Source organism: Etheostoma spectabile, chromosome 6, assembly GCF_008692095.1.
Source record: "Etheostoma spectabile isolate EspeVRDwgs_2016 chromosome 6, UIUC_Espe_1.0, whole genome shotgun sequence".
NCBI classification, from domain to species: Eukaryota; Metazoa; Chordata; class Actinopteri; order Perciformes; family Percidae; genus Etheostoma; species Etheostoma spectabile.
Window position 1 is genome coordinate 29,638,219 of NC_045738.1, and position 17,715 is coordinate 29,655,933.

General features: G+C 38.9%; 1 protein-coding gene and 1 long non-coding RNA gene across 3 annotated transcripts in view; both read right to left on the bottom strand.

Moving 5' to 3' along the window:
- Positions 1-8,649, bottom strand: part of LOC116691152 (cytochrome b5 reductase 4) — a 28,072-nt gene extending 19,423 nt beyond the window's left edge. The window contains exons 1-7 of one of the 2 annotated variants that reach the window (XM_032518526.1): positions 8,394-8,649; positions 7,146-7,270; positions 5,383-5,536; positions 4,270-4,370; positions 2,114-2,198; positions 391-472; positions 227-284 (exon numbers count right to left, since the gene is read on the bottom strand). In XM_032518526.1, the coding sequence (XP_032374417.1) occupies positions 227-284; positions 391-472; positions 2,114-2,198; positions 4,270-4,370; positions 5,383-5,536; positions 7,146-7,270; positions 8,394-8,541 (753 nt within the window). In that variant the 5' untranslated portion in view covers positions 8,542-8,649. The remainder of the gene's footprint in view (positions 1-226; positions 285-390; positions 473-2,113; positions 2,199-4,269; positions 4,371-5,382; positions 5,537-7,145; positions 7,271-8,393) is intronic. The other variant, XM_032518527.1, reaches the window with a different exon arrangement.
- The window catches only part of LOC116691164 (uncharacterized), a 631,246-nt gene that overhangs the window by 219,464 nt on the left and 394,067 nt on the right, over positions 1-17,715 (bottom strand). The gene's annotated exons all lie outside the window — the stretch shown is intronic.

Here is a 17,715-nt window from a genome sequence, read left to right on the forward strand (position 1 = left end):
CCCACGCGGCTTCCTGTCATAAAGGGGAAGGGTTGGACGGTAATAATCATGTAAAAGGAGAATGGTGAAAGTTTACTTTTCTATCAAGCAGCAAAAAAGTATTAGCGACAACATCGCAACGTCCGGCGATGTCACTATTGCGCATGCGCACATTGCGATGTCGATGCTAAAACACACTATCGTTCAGCTCTACTCAGGAATGTGTGTGTGGTAGATGAGGGATTACCTTCCGTTTAGCATAAAGGACCAGGTGAACAGTCACATCAGTCTGGAACCAGTCATACCTACACAAACAACAGACAGCAGATAATAATAATGTCATTGAGTATGAGTTTAACTTTAACGTGTCTGTATTATAATTGTTTTTAGATGTACTATGTCCTTTCATACCGAGGCCGGGAGTCTTTGTCTTGGGGAGGAGCCACTGACAAAGGTGGGGCGAGGCCAGTCGGTGGCGTAGGAGGGGCGATAGCTGATGAGAAGAACAGAAATGAACGCCAACCACTACAGAGGCACATACCATAATTCTTTAGATAGATGTCCAGGCAGCCACTGTTTACACTCATTCTAATTCTATATGAAAACCCTATTGCAGACACTTGCTTGAGTTGTGTTTTTGCTTTTCTTTTTTAATCTTTTACCAGTCACGTTTTTGAGAGCTTAGGGCAGAAAATCTAGTTGTTAAGACTGGTACTACTTTTAGAACTAGGAGTAAAAGCATTCTATCAGCACTGCCATGCCCTAGGAATTTACTCATGTTGTTTCTGATAATAAGGACAGCTTTAGGTAACCTGAAGAGTTCAGGCAGAAACATTATGTGGGATAACAATGTGCTTAAACCATTTTTGTGACTAGCCTTGCGCAGGATTCATTAACAGGGTCATTACACTTTTTGACAATAGTGAAAACGCAGCTTTGTACCAGTCATGGTTTATGTCTACAACTAACAATATTTGTATGTATTGAATTTATTTTTCAAGCCAAGATAATTTAAGTAAGTAATTTAGAAGTAAATATACAGTTGGATTGATACTGGGTGTAGATGCCAATACTTATATTAGAGTATATTATAACAAACACATACACAAGTACATTTTGATTTAGATCTCTTTGGTTATTTAAACGCCTGTGATCAAGGCACACACTTTATTGATCAGCCTCTAATATTTTTTAATGTATAGAAAACCTTAGTTACTTTTATTATTTTGCTATCCAGCTGCATTTCAAATTTTTCCATTTCATCACAGATCTTTTTTATAAAAACACCGCCAAAAAAGTGAAGGCATGGAGTTTAACCGTAGGAGTGCCTGAAGTGGAACGTAGATACTAGCTTAACCCTTGTACGGTATTCGGGTCAAATTGACCCATTTCAGATTTTTAGAAGAAGAAAAATGGTACAAGTTACATTTTTTCTACCTGAGAATCAACGGCCTTTCCTTATTTTCTGTGATAAACATGTATTCGTGACTCAATTGAGAATTATTTTCTGGATATGACCACTTTTCCCAAGATAAGAATAATCCCATAGTGGATTTTTAACATGAATTATAACCTTATAACAAAAAATGAACCCCATTTCTATTTTGAATTGTGTGCTAGTAGAGACTGATTACATTCACTAAACATATGCTATCTCAATTGTTTGAAATTGAGATAAAGACAAACACGAGAATGTTCTGTAAAGTACAATATAAGTTGCAAGTCGGGCAGGCAAGACACTCCACTTCTGAAACGCTCCCAGTGTAGTATGAACGGAACACGGAACAAAACTGGAACGCAGCGCAGACTCGCCACTGTCGCACTGTTGCTTGCTCTGGAGGAAACTACTAGAACTGTTGGGTCCGTATAAATTATGGAGTATGGTCTAGACCTACTCTATCTGTAAAGTGTCTCAAGATAACTCTTGTTATGAATTCATACTATAAATAAAATTAAATTGAAAATTGAATTGATGTATACAGGCCATGCATTTGTTTTGTTAAAGAAAGAGAACCTACAGTTAACAGGTTAAGTAACAACCCGAGTCCTCCCTAATGTGACAGAGTGTGTGTGTGTGTGTGTGTGTGTGTGTGTGTGTGTGTGTGTGTGTGTGTGTGTGTGTGTGTGTGTGTACCTTTATTGACTGTGGGGACCTTGGTGGCCATCCTGCCCACCAGGCACTCTTTTAACATGGACTCATAGTTCACCCAACGATGGACCTAGGCAAAAAGCATATGATTGTCACCACAGCAACACATGTAAACCCTATCAAGTCACTCATAAACAGATTAAACAGCTAAGAGAACTGCATTAAACCTTGCAGCGCTCACAAGGTTGCCCAAACTAAACATGTCCCAGTCCTCCCAGGGCCATGGGGCTTGTTTTCACTCCTGCTCATATTTTGTTGTTTTACTCACTGCTTGGGTGGTATTCTTTAGTTTGGCCCCAATGAGTTACAAAGAGCAAGAGGGGGACCAGTTATTAACAGCTAAGAATAGTATCTTATTTATTAAAATTATAGCTTGAAACTAAAATGGCCAATATGTATTTTTAAAAAAGGTAAACATGAAAAGACAAAGAAAAGCAGACTAGAATTTTAAAAATAAGCAAAAAAACAGTAAATATCTTTATTGTGAATGTAATATTGTGCCAGGGCTTCTTTTATTTCTCTAGTCATTGAGAAACTTAATTTACTTCATTAAATGCTACTTTTATGCGTATCTGTGTTAGATAGCTAGAGCCAGAGCTTGGATTGAACATTTATGTATTTATTCCATTAAATTTTTACTTTCCGCTGCAAAGCAATTTGAAATGTAAAATGTAAAAAAGTATTAAGCAAGATTGCTGCAGTCAGCAGCAGCAAAACAAGCTACAATGTAAGTTAAAAGGGCTATTGTCAAACTTGTATTTTCCTTCACAAAAGTACTTGTTTTGCCACTGACAGGCTCACATTGATATTCTAAGTCTCTGACAACATTGTGGAAAGGATATCTAAGAAGGTTGACCTTTCTATTGAAGAGCAAGATCATTTTTTAAACATAAAAACATCTGCAAAATTGCATTTGCTAAACCCACCAGACTCCATGTCATTAAACAGTCATTTCGGCATTGTAAAATACACTTCATTCAAAGTTGAGAGAAAAATAAAACTATGAAAAGCCGTTGGATTCCGTAGTGTCTTTCTGCTTTTTCAACCATCACATATGAATGAAATAATTAATAAAATAAAAACATACTGTAGTTTATAGATTTACATGTGGAAATATGTTTAAATAGTCTCTATACCCGCTAAATGTATTGCTTTTTTAAATGGAGACTGGTGGGTTTAGCGCTAGCAACTTGAGAGCTATATCTGGTTAAACAGAAAGGTCTTTAAGATGTTTTAAAGGTCTATCTCTGTAGAAATCCTTTCCATAATGTTGTCAGACAGAATATTAATCTGAGCTGGTTAGCGGCAAAACAAGCACTTTAGTGAAGGTAAATATAAGCTGGACAATTGCCCCATTAACTTACATTTGTTGTTCCCATCAGTCAGTTAGACACATACAAATAGGAAAATAGGGCCCAGGTTGAAAGAAACGGTAGTTAACCGTTAACATGTATTTATTTCCTGAGCTGTTTTCTAATGTTTAGTATCTTGTTTCTTAGCTGCAGGCTCAGTGTGGCGGGCTACCTGGTTTTCATTTGTGTTGTGTAATGTTTCTCTCTCTATTTTTATGTTTGTCATAGTCCTTGATGTGATATCAGGGTTTCTGCAGGTTTCACTGAGTCAAATTTAAGACTTTTTAATACCCATATGAATGAAATGTAAGCCCTTTATCCTATTTTTTAAGCCAAGTATCACTAAACTTGCATTTCCCCATAGCTGAAGAACAAAATCTGTTTTATGTCCATGGTATCATATAAAAGAGACTCGCACCAATCACTTGAAAGCTGATTGTCAGCATTATAAGAAAAAGAACTACAAAAGAAAGAACTACAACACTACGGAATTCAAAAAGAGCATAAGAGGTAGCGTTGCATTAACATAGGAAAAGGAAAACCTGTTTCAAATTATTTAAGACTTAGAAAACAAAACTTCAGAAAATTAAAGACTTTTTGAGGCCTAAAATTTTGATTTTGAAATTTAAGACCTAGATATGATGCCTGTTGCAGTTTAAACTTCCTTTGGGATAATACAAGTTAAAAGTTGAAGTTGGAAAATTCAGTACTGCACCTTTATCATTTGTACCTTTACGTTTATAAAGTACCATGAAAACGATGGTGCTCTTTCTCCATCCCCTTCCCTACCTGGTCAAACAGCTCAGTGCCATCTATCCCAGCGGCCTTCATCAGCTCCGCTTCCCCACCAGGGTGGTAGTCCATGTAGGGGGTCACGTTGTAAACCATACCTGGAAGGATCCAGAGGAAAAGAGCTTTATGTACTATCACATTCCAGTGTCCTCTGCTGACAGAAATGATGACAGCACACACGCTTATGTCAAACGATGCCATTATGTTTAATACCAGCAGTAGTTTGTCAGCATAGCCACTGCTGACAATGACCCTGACAAAGATCAAATTTAAAAGGTATAATGCATATTGCAATTGTAAAAAAAGGCTATTTTTGCAAACCCTACAGTGTGTGGGGATCTTACGGTATGAAAATTTAGCCTCACGGTTATAGTGACCAAAATTATCACGTTTTTTGGTGTTATCACAGTATTTTTAAAAGTGTGTTCAAGGCCTTTAGCAGCAACTTTTTTCCTGCACGTTCTGCAGACACAATAACTATTTTTAATAAACTGTCCTTTGGCATTTGGTAATTGGCCGTCAGACAGTCTGGAAAGGTTGGTGACTCGAGTTTCTTTGGTGTATTCCGTGCCGTCGTCCGTTGGCCTTTATTTTGGCCGACCTGACATGCTTGATCAGAAGGCGGGCACTGCCGGCAGTCGGACTCAAATGACCAATCTGATTGGTGGAGTGCTAACCTGGAAATGACAAGCGGGATGAGCGTGACTAGAGTCTCAAAATCCGACAAAAATCTTTTAAACTGACCTTTGTTGATCTGAAATGAAGACAAATTAATCAACAGCTAGGCCTACTTCTCGCTTAAAATGTTATCAGAAACACGTTTCGGTGAACTATTTTAGTAAAATATGAGATTGTATTTTGAACAAGCCGCCTTGGCAGTCTGGCTTTGAATTTCCAGAGAAACCAGACCCACGTGACGAGTTGGCAGCCTTAGATAAATGTCCTGAGCGCTGTAATCTCCATCTTCCGCCATGATTCAACTTCAAGGAATGCCTGTTTTTCCTAAAATTGATCAACAATTGATAAAAGCATATTGTCCCAGCCCAAACAGCCACCATGCAGGTTAACTTATCCACCCCTGTCCCATGTCAGACTACCATGCAGGCTCACCTCGTATGCAGGTCCAGCAGTCATCCCTTGTGTTGTGTTTCTGCAGCTCTTCCTGGGTAACTTCAATCAGGCGCCCTCTGAGCCCTGTCAGATCTTTTCCACTCTTGGAAAACCGAATCCAGTCCATTAGACTGTGGCCAGGCTTCAAGGCCACCTAGCGTTAAATAGGCAAGGGCAGAGTCAAGTAAAAGAAGATAACCTTGTATTATTCTCTTCTGGAGATATGTGAAGGCATGTTAAGACCCAATTTAAGACACAGCATCATCACGTTGAGCCTGTGCGTTGACACAATTTTAATAACATACAACTGGCAGACATCAACAGACTCAACAAACTGATCCACAAGGCCAGTGATGTTGTTTGGGTGGAGCTGGACTCCTTAAAGACAGGGGCTGCATCTCATGTCCCTTATTTGATAGCTTCTCGGTCCTTGGCTGACCCGGAAATGGTTCTGTCCCTCCTCCGTTAAGGCTGTCTCAAAGATCTTTTTTCTACCCCGAGGAGTGAGCATCGTGGAGGGATCTTCGAGGAACTATCAGCGAGGATTCCCAGAAGCTACTCTAACTCCGCCCCATACAGCTGACAAATTAATGTGAAGCATCAGAGGAAAGGACGTCTCATCTTAAAATGAGGAGGATGCTGTCCAAAACACATTCCATCCTGGACAACTCCTCCTACAGGGTTTTCCCCAGAAAAGTTGTTAGGCCCAGTGGTCGGTATTGCAAAATTGAGAAGTTAAAAAAGCTATAAGACATAGGGCCTTGCATTAGGATAGTGCTATAAGCTAATATGTTTTAAAAAACACATTGCAAAATAATTCATTACATGTAATTTAGCTGACGCTTGTATCCAAAGTGACATACAATTGCTATGTGCGGTATATCAGAGGTTGCACACCTCTGGAGCAACTAAGTGTCTTGCTCAGGGATACATTGGCTGATGTATCGCAGTGGGAATCAAACCCAGAACCCCCACACCAAAGGCATGTGTCATATCCACTGTGCTACCCCCAAAATGTACATAAATCCCAGTGACTTAGGCCCGGTGGGGGGGACAATTTGGGCCCAGTGAGTCACCATGCTTGCAATACACTGGGTTAAACCACTCCACAACACACTGGTCTGAGGAGCACCTTCAGCGTCAGACTCAGACACCCATGATGCACCACAGGAGGTCCTTCCTGCCTGTGGCCATTAAAGTATGCAACTCCTCCCTCCAAGTGATATACACTTAGAGTGTCAAAATTGGACTCACAGCACGCACTTCCACATCACATCTTAATATTGGACAATTATGTACAATACTTACTTGGTGCAATAATGTATGTCTGTTGACACTGTATTATATCATTGCACTACAATAAAATTTGTACAATCCATTGTTTTAGAAAAATAATCTTTTTAACCTAATCTCACTTGTAACTATGTAAGTGTATACTTACTGTATACACTTACTGACAAGCTCTTACTCTTATTTCACCTTGAATCTGACTGTGAGCAACTGCAACTCGACAAAAGGAACACATGCTTTACTGTTATATATATATATCTATATATCTATATATATATATCATATACTATATGTAGGTTATGTAGGATTTAACGTTAGCTAGCTCCTATACGTGTTCATTATTATTATTATAGGGAATGTAGGCTACTTTTGTCACTCCAAAACAGCGTTACACTGTCAAAGTTTAGAAAAGGTTTTATGTATATTTTCTATAGAATGGGGAAGTGATTTCTTTATCTGTTGTGTGGTGTTACCTTGTTCCTGCCGGACTGGCCGGACGGAGCGACCCGCTGCTGGGAACCCGGCGCAGGGAACGACTGGCTGGGGACGTTCAACATGTTGGGAACGCTTCGGAGGCAGCCCCAGTTTCGCAGAAAACCTATTTAACCAACGGTAGTTCACCACATAACACACATGCACGACAGTTTTGTAACTTAGTGACAGTGGCCGCTAGATGTAAAAGGTACAAGTCCCTCCCTTGTTGTGACCTTAACAGTCACTGGGTGTGCCACACTTCTCTTAAAAAGTGTGTTGAGTAATGCTGCTTAGCTTAAAAGGCTAAGCTAAGCTTGGCTAAGAAGACATGCTAACTAATAACAGCAAATTATATATTGTCACATTACATTTCCAATACAGTTCACATTTGCCGTGTGATAAATAATTCCTTAATAAATTTATAAGTTGCTCGCTATCTAGCTAAGTAATTGGTTCCGCCACCCTGTAACTACACTCACTAATGTTGTTTGTCGCACAATTTCACGACGACGTCAACAAATGCCGTCATCAAGTTGCGACGGTCCTCTGTTGCCCTCTACTGCTCGTTCATTGTATTCAGGAATGTCAACGGTAGGTTTATCCATGTACAGTACGTATTTAAAGGGCAAATAATGCAATGCAGATTAAGCCAGTATTTCCAAGGCATCACGGGACAAGAAAGTAATGTAAGTTCCTTTATAAACTCAAAAATAACATGTTTTTACAAATAACACTTGTAATGATAAAGGTAATAATAAATAAAATGACCATGGTGTTTAATTTTTTTCTTTCTTGATTTCAATCAACTTTTCTTTTTGTGAAATAAACCAAAGGAAGGAAGAAGATCTTCGGAAGATAACGATAACTCATTAACCAAATTTAAGTCGTACCCTTTAAACTACAAATAAATCAGGTTTGAATTTAAATCAAACAAAAAAAGATTGTTTACGAGAAATGCTGATTTACAGAGGAAACCATGAAGTGCATATTAGGATGGATGGATTCCCCCTCTATCTTGTCTTAGTACGCACATATTTTGAAATGCTAGAGCAGGAATAGCACATGTTTAATAACATTAACAATGGCTGCATTACAGTCAGGTTTGCCACTCCCCAGGATCCAGTAGTGCACGCTGGCTTTTAACATTGGTTGAGACACTTACCTGGAGCACAGTCATTATTAACAATATTAATCCCCATGATGCTTTCAATTCAAACTGACATAAAAAAAAAATGCAAATAACCCACCTGAAATCAAACTGTTGAATACATTGGTGAAAGATAAACCATTTCGGCCTCTGCTTGATCCACTCTCGCTGTTATCATCATCATCATCATCATCATCATCATCATCTTCATCATCCTCTTCTGAATCTCTCTGGTTTTCTTCTGACATTGTGAAAACATGGTATGGCACAGAGTTTTATGTTGTATCTGTTTACAGTGTAATGCAGTGTAGGCCTACCTCAGACTTTCATCGGGGCATCTGAAGGGTTTGCTTTTGAAAGGCTAATCTGCTAAGAGGATTCTCCGACTTCAAAATAAAGGTCCATGTGCACCTACATTCTAAGACACGTGTTAAACCAAAGGCCTGCGGGCCAAATACGGCCCCGCACAGACTTTGATCCGGCCTACATGTCAATTTAGGATCCCAATAAATGTCGCTTTTTTTTGGCCCTTCTTTTGATGTTTTTGTCACTTTTTTCAACCTTTTTTGGGCTTTTTTCTATGATGGCTAATAAAACATTTTTTGCTAACTTTTTTAAGGACTTTATGTGGACCAAACTGTACGCAAGAAGACTTTATAAGACATGCAATAGTACAGTCATTTGACTTTTCTCTTGAATAAAAGCATGTTAATAAATGAAACGTGTTTTGCCCCGGATGTGATTCTCATTTTCCAGTGTGGTCCTCAGTGAAATTGAGTTAGTCACCCCTGCTCGAAGAAATATTTCTCTATTAAGAGTTACATGACTGTTCGTATATTTTAACAGAGAGTGTCCACAGAACATGATTCACAGTTTTATTTACATTTATTTACATTTCCAATTTCATTATGGGACATTTCTCTGTGCTACAACAACACCATAACCGCATATTATTAACCAGCACTTGCATCAGCGAGAGTCAAACAAAGTGTTTAAAGCGTTGAAAAAAAGTTTTAAATGAATTAAAGATCAGAGTTCATTTCAGAAGTTTAATAACTGAGCAGCTTCGTGTGAGGGAATTTTGAATAACAGAAAATGTTCTGTATTACTGTAGCTACACTCACAATTTCAGATTCTAATTACGTGACAAAGTCCGGGCAATGAACCGCCAGAACCTTTTCTGATTTATTAAATAGAGTACATGGCAGTAAAGTACTGAATCTTGAATTTAAAAAAAACTCCATTCCTGAGGCAGGCAGCTGTTTAGAAGGTTGGCAGTACCTGCTGCTACCAGAGAGCCGGTGGAGGATGCCAGAGGTGGAGAAACTGCCATGCTGAAGAGGAAGGCCTTTTGGTTCATGCAATCATGGAACTCCTAAATTAGCAGGTTATTTGCCGGTTAGAGGGAGTGCAGCCTCTGTGCGTCACATAGACAAAGACTTTCAAAAATGTATTATATTCAGTACCCTGACCCTAAACAATAAGTTATGCATACAGTTATATTCATTCATTTTTCCATGGCATAATGACATTTTAAAGACAGCAGAACAGCTTCAGATATTCTCATTTCAAAACCCTGAATGTGTAAATGTAAATGTGCCACCTGCTCATCAGATAAACACTCACACACATTCACACTCCGATGGGGCAACTCGGGGTTCAGTGTCTTGCCCAAGGACGCTTCGACATGGGACTGCAGGGCCAGGAATTGAACCAGAAACTCAGAAAAAACAGCGTTGTGCTCATGTTGGCCAGCATGACTGATGGGTGGTTTTACAGGGTTTCATGAGATCAACTTGTATAGGACTGCATCAGTTCAACAAGAACTGTATCACTGTCATTATATCATGTTTTGTTTTTCTCTAAAATGTACTGATATATTGTTTTATTGTTTTATTTTAGAAAAAATATTCTGTTCTATAGTAGCCTCATCTGGTCTATTCATTTTGTATTTGTCAGTTTCTTGTTGGGTTTCTGTAAATAACATCACAGAGTACGGTCTAGACCTGCTCTTTACGAAAAGCGCAATGAAATAACTGTTGTTGTGATTTGGTGCTATATAAATAAAACTGAATTGAAATTGAATTGAATATACTGTGTATGGGACAAATAAATCTGCTTTGATTTGACATCACTCCTGTGGGAGAGCCTAACCATCTTTGTTTTTGCCTCTTTCTTAATTATTCATACTTTCTAAAGGTTCTATTGTTCCTTGGATCTGTCTTTGTGCTGCTACAATCACCCAACATCCAGAGGGTTTACATGCAACCACAACAACAATGCAGTGCAACATGTTCTTCTGTGCAGCTTCCTGAAGATGGCAGCAAAGGTCAACACTGATACAATAGCCGGCAACACTTTTATGGTTTTGATGCTCTTCATGGATGTTTTCTTGTATTCCATTACAAGGCAACATGAGCACATGTGAGCCAACTCTGAGTTTGAATTGCCAACATAGAGGGCTATTTTCTAAAGTTAATCTTACACATTGGAGCTAAATGCTTTGCCAGTGATGTCACTGGTGCATTTAAAAGTGTCATGTTTATTGCTTCCTACATTGTCAACAGTGCTCATTCCAACTTAAAAAATGAGTTGCATACATTATTTTGAGTTTTAACTACTCTTTCTGGATTGTGCTGCCAACATAACAATAATAGTTATAACTAATTCCCAAGTTTTTAATAAAAACTCATATCAACTGCCAACTTGTAATCATAATAATCAGTTCATACAAATATACAGATGTTTTGTTGTTGACACAGCATGAAATCACTTGCCTACACTCGTATTTTACCCCTTTTTCTCCCAATCTTGTGTCACTCTACCCATCTCTTCCTCTCTTTGTGTAGATGCAGCACAGGGACAGACAACTATTATTTCAAAACCATTTGCCAGATCATTACCAGCTAATCCCGTGTTGGGTCTGATGAGTCACACGCCATATTTGCCACGGTGCGGGACGGCTTGGGGCCCTTTGACAAACACTGGCCAAAGACCACCGGCCTGCCTCGTGGGGCCCCCAGACCGCGGGGGGGTTGGGGGTGGGAGAAAGTCTATTCCTCTGGGACAAGCAAGAATCAGCAGAGACCCAGCAGAGTGGAAATTAGAGGACAGGTTTTTAAGTGTGAATCTACACAAGGTTCTTTTATCAGTCTGACCTGTAAACTGTATCTGCTAATTGTCATAATTAGCTCGTCTAAAGAGTTCTTAAGCAGTCCTGCAGTAGTGATAAAAGCACTTTCATTCTGTTTCCCCCTTGCAAGCCCTCCTTTCAAATAAGCTACATCAGTTTACACTATTTACCAGATGAACACCATAAAATTGCCAATTTTCCCTTTTCTCCACTCTATCCCTGTTGAGTATTAAAGAGACGTATAATATGGTTTAGTGTAATGCAGTTTGTGCTACATAGAAAAAAATCTTTATCCCTATCTATTTTTGATTTTAGTTAAAAACAAATTAAACGAAATAAGCCAATGAGCATCATTTAAAAAAAAACATGGGTCAAGGTGCACGACCCAGAAAGAACAATGTGTGTGAAGTGTGCTAAAGTATAACCATGTGTAATTCATGGTAGTTTTATAATCCATCCAAATAACAATTTGATGTACCTATTTATACATTTAGAAGGAAATAATCTAAAAAGAGATCTTTAAAGCTGGTCCAACCAACTGTTGCGGGGCACCGCTAATACTGAGCACCCACAAAGCTGATTGCGGTGATCATGTGTCAGTTAAACTTTTCATCTCCAGTCCTATCCTGAGTTGAAAGATAGCCTACTTTACAACTTTATTATTGTTGATAGGCGTGTGTGTTTGTGTCAGCCGTCTGAAATGCAATCTTTTTTTTTAAAGGGCCTCCACCCGTGAACACCCACCAAGGAAAACATAAAGGAGAGCCTATGTTTGGTCCCCCAAATGAAACGATCCGAACAAGGGGGGCAACAGGAGACCATGAGCCTCCGTGAGCTTATCACTTTTATGCATGATAAGGATCCATCAGAGATCTACTTTTGGACTGCTCTCAGGATTGCACTTACTCTGACAGTCACTGTGGCTTGGGCAGAGAGAAGCTTTTCAAAACTAAAGTTGATCAAGTCATAGCTGAGGGCACTGGCCTTTTTGTCTGTATTAATCACTCAATAGATGAGCAGATTTCATACCAAAATATCATTGATGACATTGCATCAAGGAAGGCCAGAAAGGTCAGGTTTTAGTTTTGGTTAGTGTTTCTACTCTTAGTGCAATAGTGTAATAATTAGTGTTTTACATTTGTGTGATAAAGGAGGGTCTTACCCTGTGGGTGTAATTCAATGTAGAACCCCCACTGCCGGAAGTTTATCCTTGGGCGTTGGTGTGTGTGTCCAGAATAGCAGGGCCGGCATGTGTGTGTGCGTGGGGAGTGTGTGGTAGAGCGAGTGAGAGATTGAGGGTGATTATCTTTGGAGTGAGTAGCGACTCTAGAGTCATAGTGAGAGAGACAAAGTGTCTCCCCTGTGCTTTCTGACCCCGGTGGGAAATCTGTAGCAGGAAAAAGTAACCCTCTCCTTGATTTCATGTTGTTTACAGAGAAGGAGAACCAGAAAATGCGTAAAGGGAAATGCAACGCTACCAAGCCACGGCCGAGCAACGTGCATCTCTGCAACATGTGGTTAGATTTTCCGAGATGTGCACATCAGGCTATGGCGTAAGGTCCGTGTCTCAACGTACCTATGTACGTAGCTACGTAGCCCCCCCCCCCGAAATATGATTACCTCCCCCCATGGTGACACTCTCCCAATCTATTGGACTAGAGTGCCATCAATGTGACAATTATAATTTCCATCGGATCAGAGTACTGTCACTTGGCTGACTGTTTTGCCAAATTTCCCAGCCCTTGTCACATGACCAATTAATGTTTCCATGACGACTATGATAATGTGAAGAATGAGCTCATCCAGGCTCAGCATTCACATTTATCACAACTTTATTCATTAAGGTGCTACAAATGTTTTAAAAATACAGCCAGTTGGATTATTGTATGCAAGTATACAGTCATAAAAGTAATTTACAGACCCCCCCCAATAATCAAAACTGACTGGCGCAACCCACCCCCAAAAACCTTTACTTAAATAAAGACATTTGCACCATAAATCGATACATAAAAAGCACAAATTGTTGAAGAAAAATCACCAGAATGCAGAAAATGAAGTGTTTCACGTTCAAAATTCTAATTTCTCAAAAAAGGAGAACGCCCCCAAACCCGAAGTTACAGTACAAAATACATGTAGATTAAAGCTGCATTGCTTTATGCAAAAAAACTTAAATTGTGTTTTTTCCTTTGTTTAGCCAATATTTTGTATAGTAGACCCTGAAAATTACCAATGGTTTCCTCTGACTTCCTGCTGGACTCTCCATCTGGGGCCAGGATGTTACATTGTATATTGTTTTGTGTACATTATCTTACCAAAAGCCCTCCATTACACCTTAATGTCCATCTGTTTCCTCCTCTCCGTGTTCAAGTGTCACTGCCAGGGTCTTCTCACAAACACTGTTTGTTGTTGTTGTTGACAGTGGCACACTGGGTTTCAATGCACACGCTGCCATATTGAATGCCATTGAATGTATGTGTGGCGTACCGGCCTGCTTTTTCTTTCGCTGTGTCAGTTGACCAGACAGCTAGTGATACCACAGCACACAGAGTTTCCATGGCAACGCATGAGGCTGAGGACGATAGATCAACAAATGGCTTAGGCAACCATTTCATTCAATGTGCTGCACACTCGCCGCCATCACTCCAACACTGTCAATATTATTTGCCAAACACATCTGTTCTTTCTTTCTTTCTTTCTTTTTTCATTTAAAACAAAAAAAAATAGCATATAAAAACACAATAAGTGTGTAGCAAAACACCAATAGGAAAAATAAAGTGTTACAAATAATATGTTAATTTTGTTTGAAAAGATATATTGTATATTTTGTATTTGTACATATCATATGTTTTATATAATATATTTATTGCAAGATAAGAAAAATATAAAATAGTACATCATTTTAAACACCTACCAAAGATGTTTTACAGTACCCCAATCACCCACCCCATTGCAATCAGTATAATCACCCACCTTCACATCTCTCTTTATCTTCCTATCCTTTTATTAAAGTGTTTTATACAACTTTTTAAACTTTGTAGTGTTTGTACAATGTTTAAGCACCTGCTCCAAACCAGTCCACAAACTCCCCCCACAGATCGTGATACACATACTTTGTTGCATTGGTTTGTTTCAGGTGTTTAAAATGAATCTGTCATGTCAAAGTCTTGATTACTGCACACGCAAAGATGCTTTCATATATAAATAAATATATATGTAAATATTTATATATGTATGTGCCATCTTGGTTTCGAATTACACTTAAACCGATGTAATCTAGTCTAATGTACTGTATCAGGTTCTAAACAAATTGGGATGAAGATAACATTGGCCTACAACCCTAGGGATAGTTTGGAAAAATGTTCTAAATATTCATATGTATACATGAAGGTTTGGGTTTGAAATATTTCAGTCATTTCAGTCATTTCAGTTACAAAAAGGCAACTTTATAAAAGCATCAATGATATTTTTATTAAGCAAATATAACAGAATTACCATTTCATTTGGGACTTTAGATAAATAGATATAAAAAAAGTACTGTTTGCAAAGATGAACCCTGATTGTGTGTCTACTGGGAACATTTAATGTCTGTGGGCCTCACTTGGATATCCAACCTTTGACCCTTATGCACTGTATTTTTCTTTTTACATCTACAATAATTCAGCTGAACAAGCTGAAAACCCAACACTGAACATCTTATCTCTTCATAATATTAATACGGCCTATTTACACAACCAGTAAACACAGAGTGTTAAATTTGTGTCACTTCCAATAATTCATACTCTGATTCATGTCCATACCATGGTACATATTCCGATACATATCCATTTCAATGACATATTCTCAAATGCATGTCAATCTCTGTCATTCGTAGTGGCTGCACCATTTATTCTACAAATCCATTATTTATATAAAATATACATTAGTCAGTATATTCAATATTTAATATTCAGAGCAGCTTGAAATATCTCAGAGAATTTATTCCAGGGTAATGACAGAGGACTTCACTCAACAGTATGTAAAACGAGTGAATACATTTATTCACATAGCACTTTTCAAAATAGATGTTACAAAGTGCTATACCAACCAAAGACAATACCAACAGATAATGAGGCAATAATGAATCACCATTAAAACAGAGCAGCACGTATAGAATAAAAATAGTTATACAAGACAATATAAACACATTTGTAAACATGAATGTGTATAAATAAGTGCACACACAAGTTGCATATTACGTACAGATACAGATGTAGATGTTCGAATCTCAACAGGAAGTGCATTCCACAGTGTGGAAGCTCGACGAGCCTGATCACCTCTAGTCACAAAATTGGACATGGCAACAGCAAGAAGTACCTGACTAGATGATCTCAGATTGCGTTTAGGCTCATTTGGGTGTTAAGGGATCCATTATATACTCTGGAGCCAGTCCAAGTTGTGCTTTACAAGTAAGTAATCCAATTTTAAAATTGATTCTTAAATCTAGAGGAAGCAGAATTCTGAACCAGCTGTAGCTGTGATAGTTGCTTCTGAGTGAGGCAGGAATACAAGGAGTTTCAGTAATCAACTCTGGAACAAATAAACGTTTTTCAAAAACTTTTCAAAGTGTTTCAAATGTGACTGCTACGTTTTAAGCAGAATGTGTGACATAGGGAGCTAAATAACCGAGGGGTTCGAGTGCTTTAGGTGCACAGTGTAGACTAGTCTTGAATTGAAAAACGTTTTCTGGGATAATGGCATTTCTTAAACCAATCACAATCACCATGGCCGGCACTAAGCGTTGCAAGGAGCCCTGGTGCGGCTGCAGTAGTCCTCATAAATCCACTGAAGTTTAGAACCCCAACACAAAGAAAGTAACAGTTAGTGGACACCTGTTTTTGTTGTGACTCATTGGAAGCATGTAAATTGAAAAAAAAACTGGACCCAGAACAGATCCTTGTGGCACACATACTATTTAGAAACTTGAGACTCTAGTATATAAATGTGCGTGTGTAGTACAATTGTGGATGTGATTTGGTTATGATGGATAGTTTTCATGTCCCGTGATGTTCTAAATTCTCTTGATATACATTTTTGGGAGAGTTGAGCACTCTGAACCAGCACTGATCCCAGCTTCTCCCTGGCTGTCTTGCTGACCCTTTACCTCTGACCCCAGCTCAGGGACTCACTCGTCATTGAACCAATCGATTCTACCCCAATTGTTTGAAGTGACCATGCTCAACCCAAATGGCTGTATGTAACTCTGATCCATGTTCAAAGCAGGTCAGCAACCCATAAATCACCCAGACAACTCAGATTATCCTATTCCATTCACTGTGGAATGGGATTTATCAAATTAGTTTTTGTTTGTTTATTTATGTATGCACCATTCACCGAGGCAAATTCCACATAACTGTAAGGCATTGTGGCAATTAACCCTTTTCTGAATCTGATTCTTATTGTGAAGCTGTAAAATCCAGATCATTTCAGTTGTTGCAGCAGTTTATCTCGTAGGTTATTAATGCCACGGAATGTTGTGCATCTCTGGCTTCATCAGTCAAACTGCATCTAGAGGCCAAGAATGTGTCTCCTGAGACTCAGAGATGTCAATGCAGTGACAATCCCCTGTTCACCACGGTGGTTGAAGGCGAGGAAACGCAGGAATGACCCTGTCAGTGTGTACGCTAAATGAGCGACCCTCTCAGCAGGACAAAAACAACTGAGAGTCCATTAGACCTGTGGGAGTCGGAGCCTGCCTGTCAAAGCAGGCTTCTGTTTCAAAAAAATGTCCCAGGGTGAGAAGTGCACTGCAGCCTGACAATGTAAAAAATATCCAGAGGGAAAAATGTTTGGCAGCATCTGGCATAGAACCATGTGCCGGATGTCAGGCATTATCCTGGAAATGTTCTTGTTTTAATTGTTTTAATTGATCAAAATTGGGCTAGAGACTTCAATATTTTTGCATCACATCTTGAAATATGCTCAGAAACCTTGCTTTACTGCTACCATTGGTTAATACCTGCTACTAACTACAACCTTTGCCTCTTACTTTGTAGTGAAGTAGCAGCATTAGTGTCTGCATCCTCCTGTTTCTCCCTGTTGTAAACTTTTTTCACACACCGTGTTCTTTAATCTAGATTTGCGAAAACAATATGCTTTGACCCTATTTATTGTCGCCTTTGGCCACCTCTGACCTTTTTTACTACTGGTGCCCTGTTTACTCTAGTCTTTGTGAAAATAGTTTAATATCAGTGGTTGTCCTGTCAGGTTTCATTCATTTTGAGCACCAACAATACGCATGAGACAATGGAGC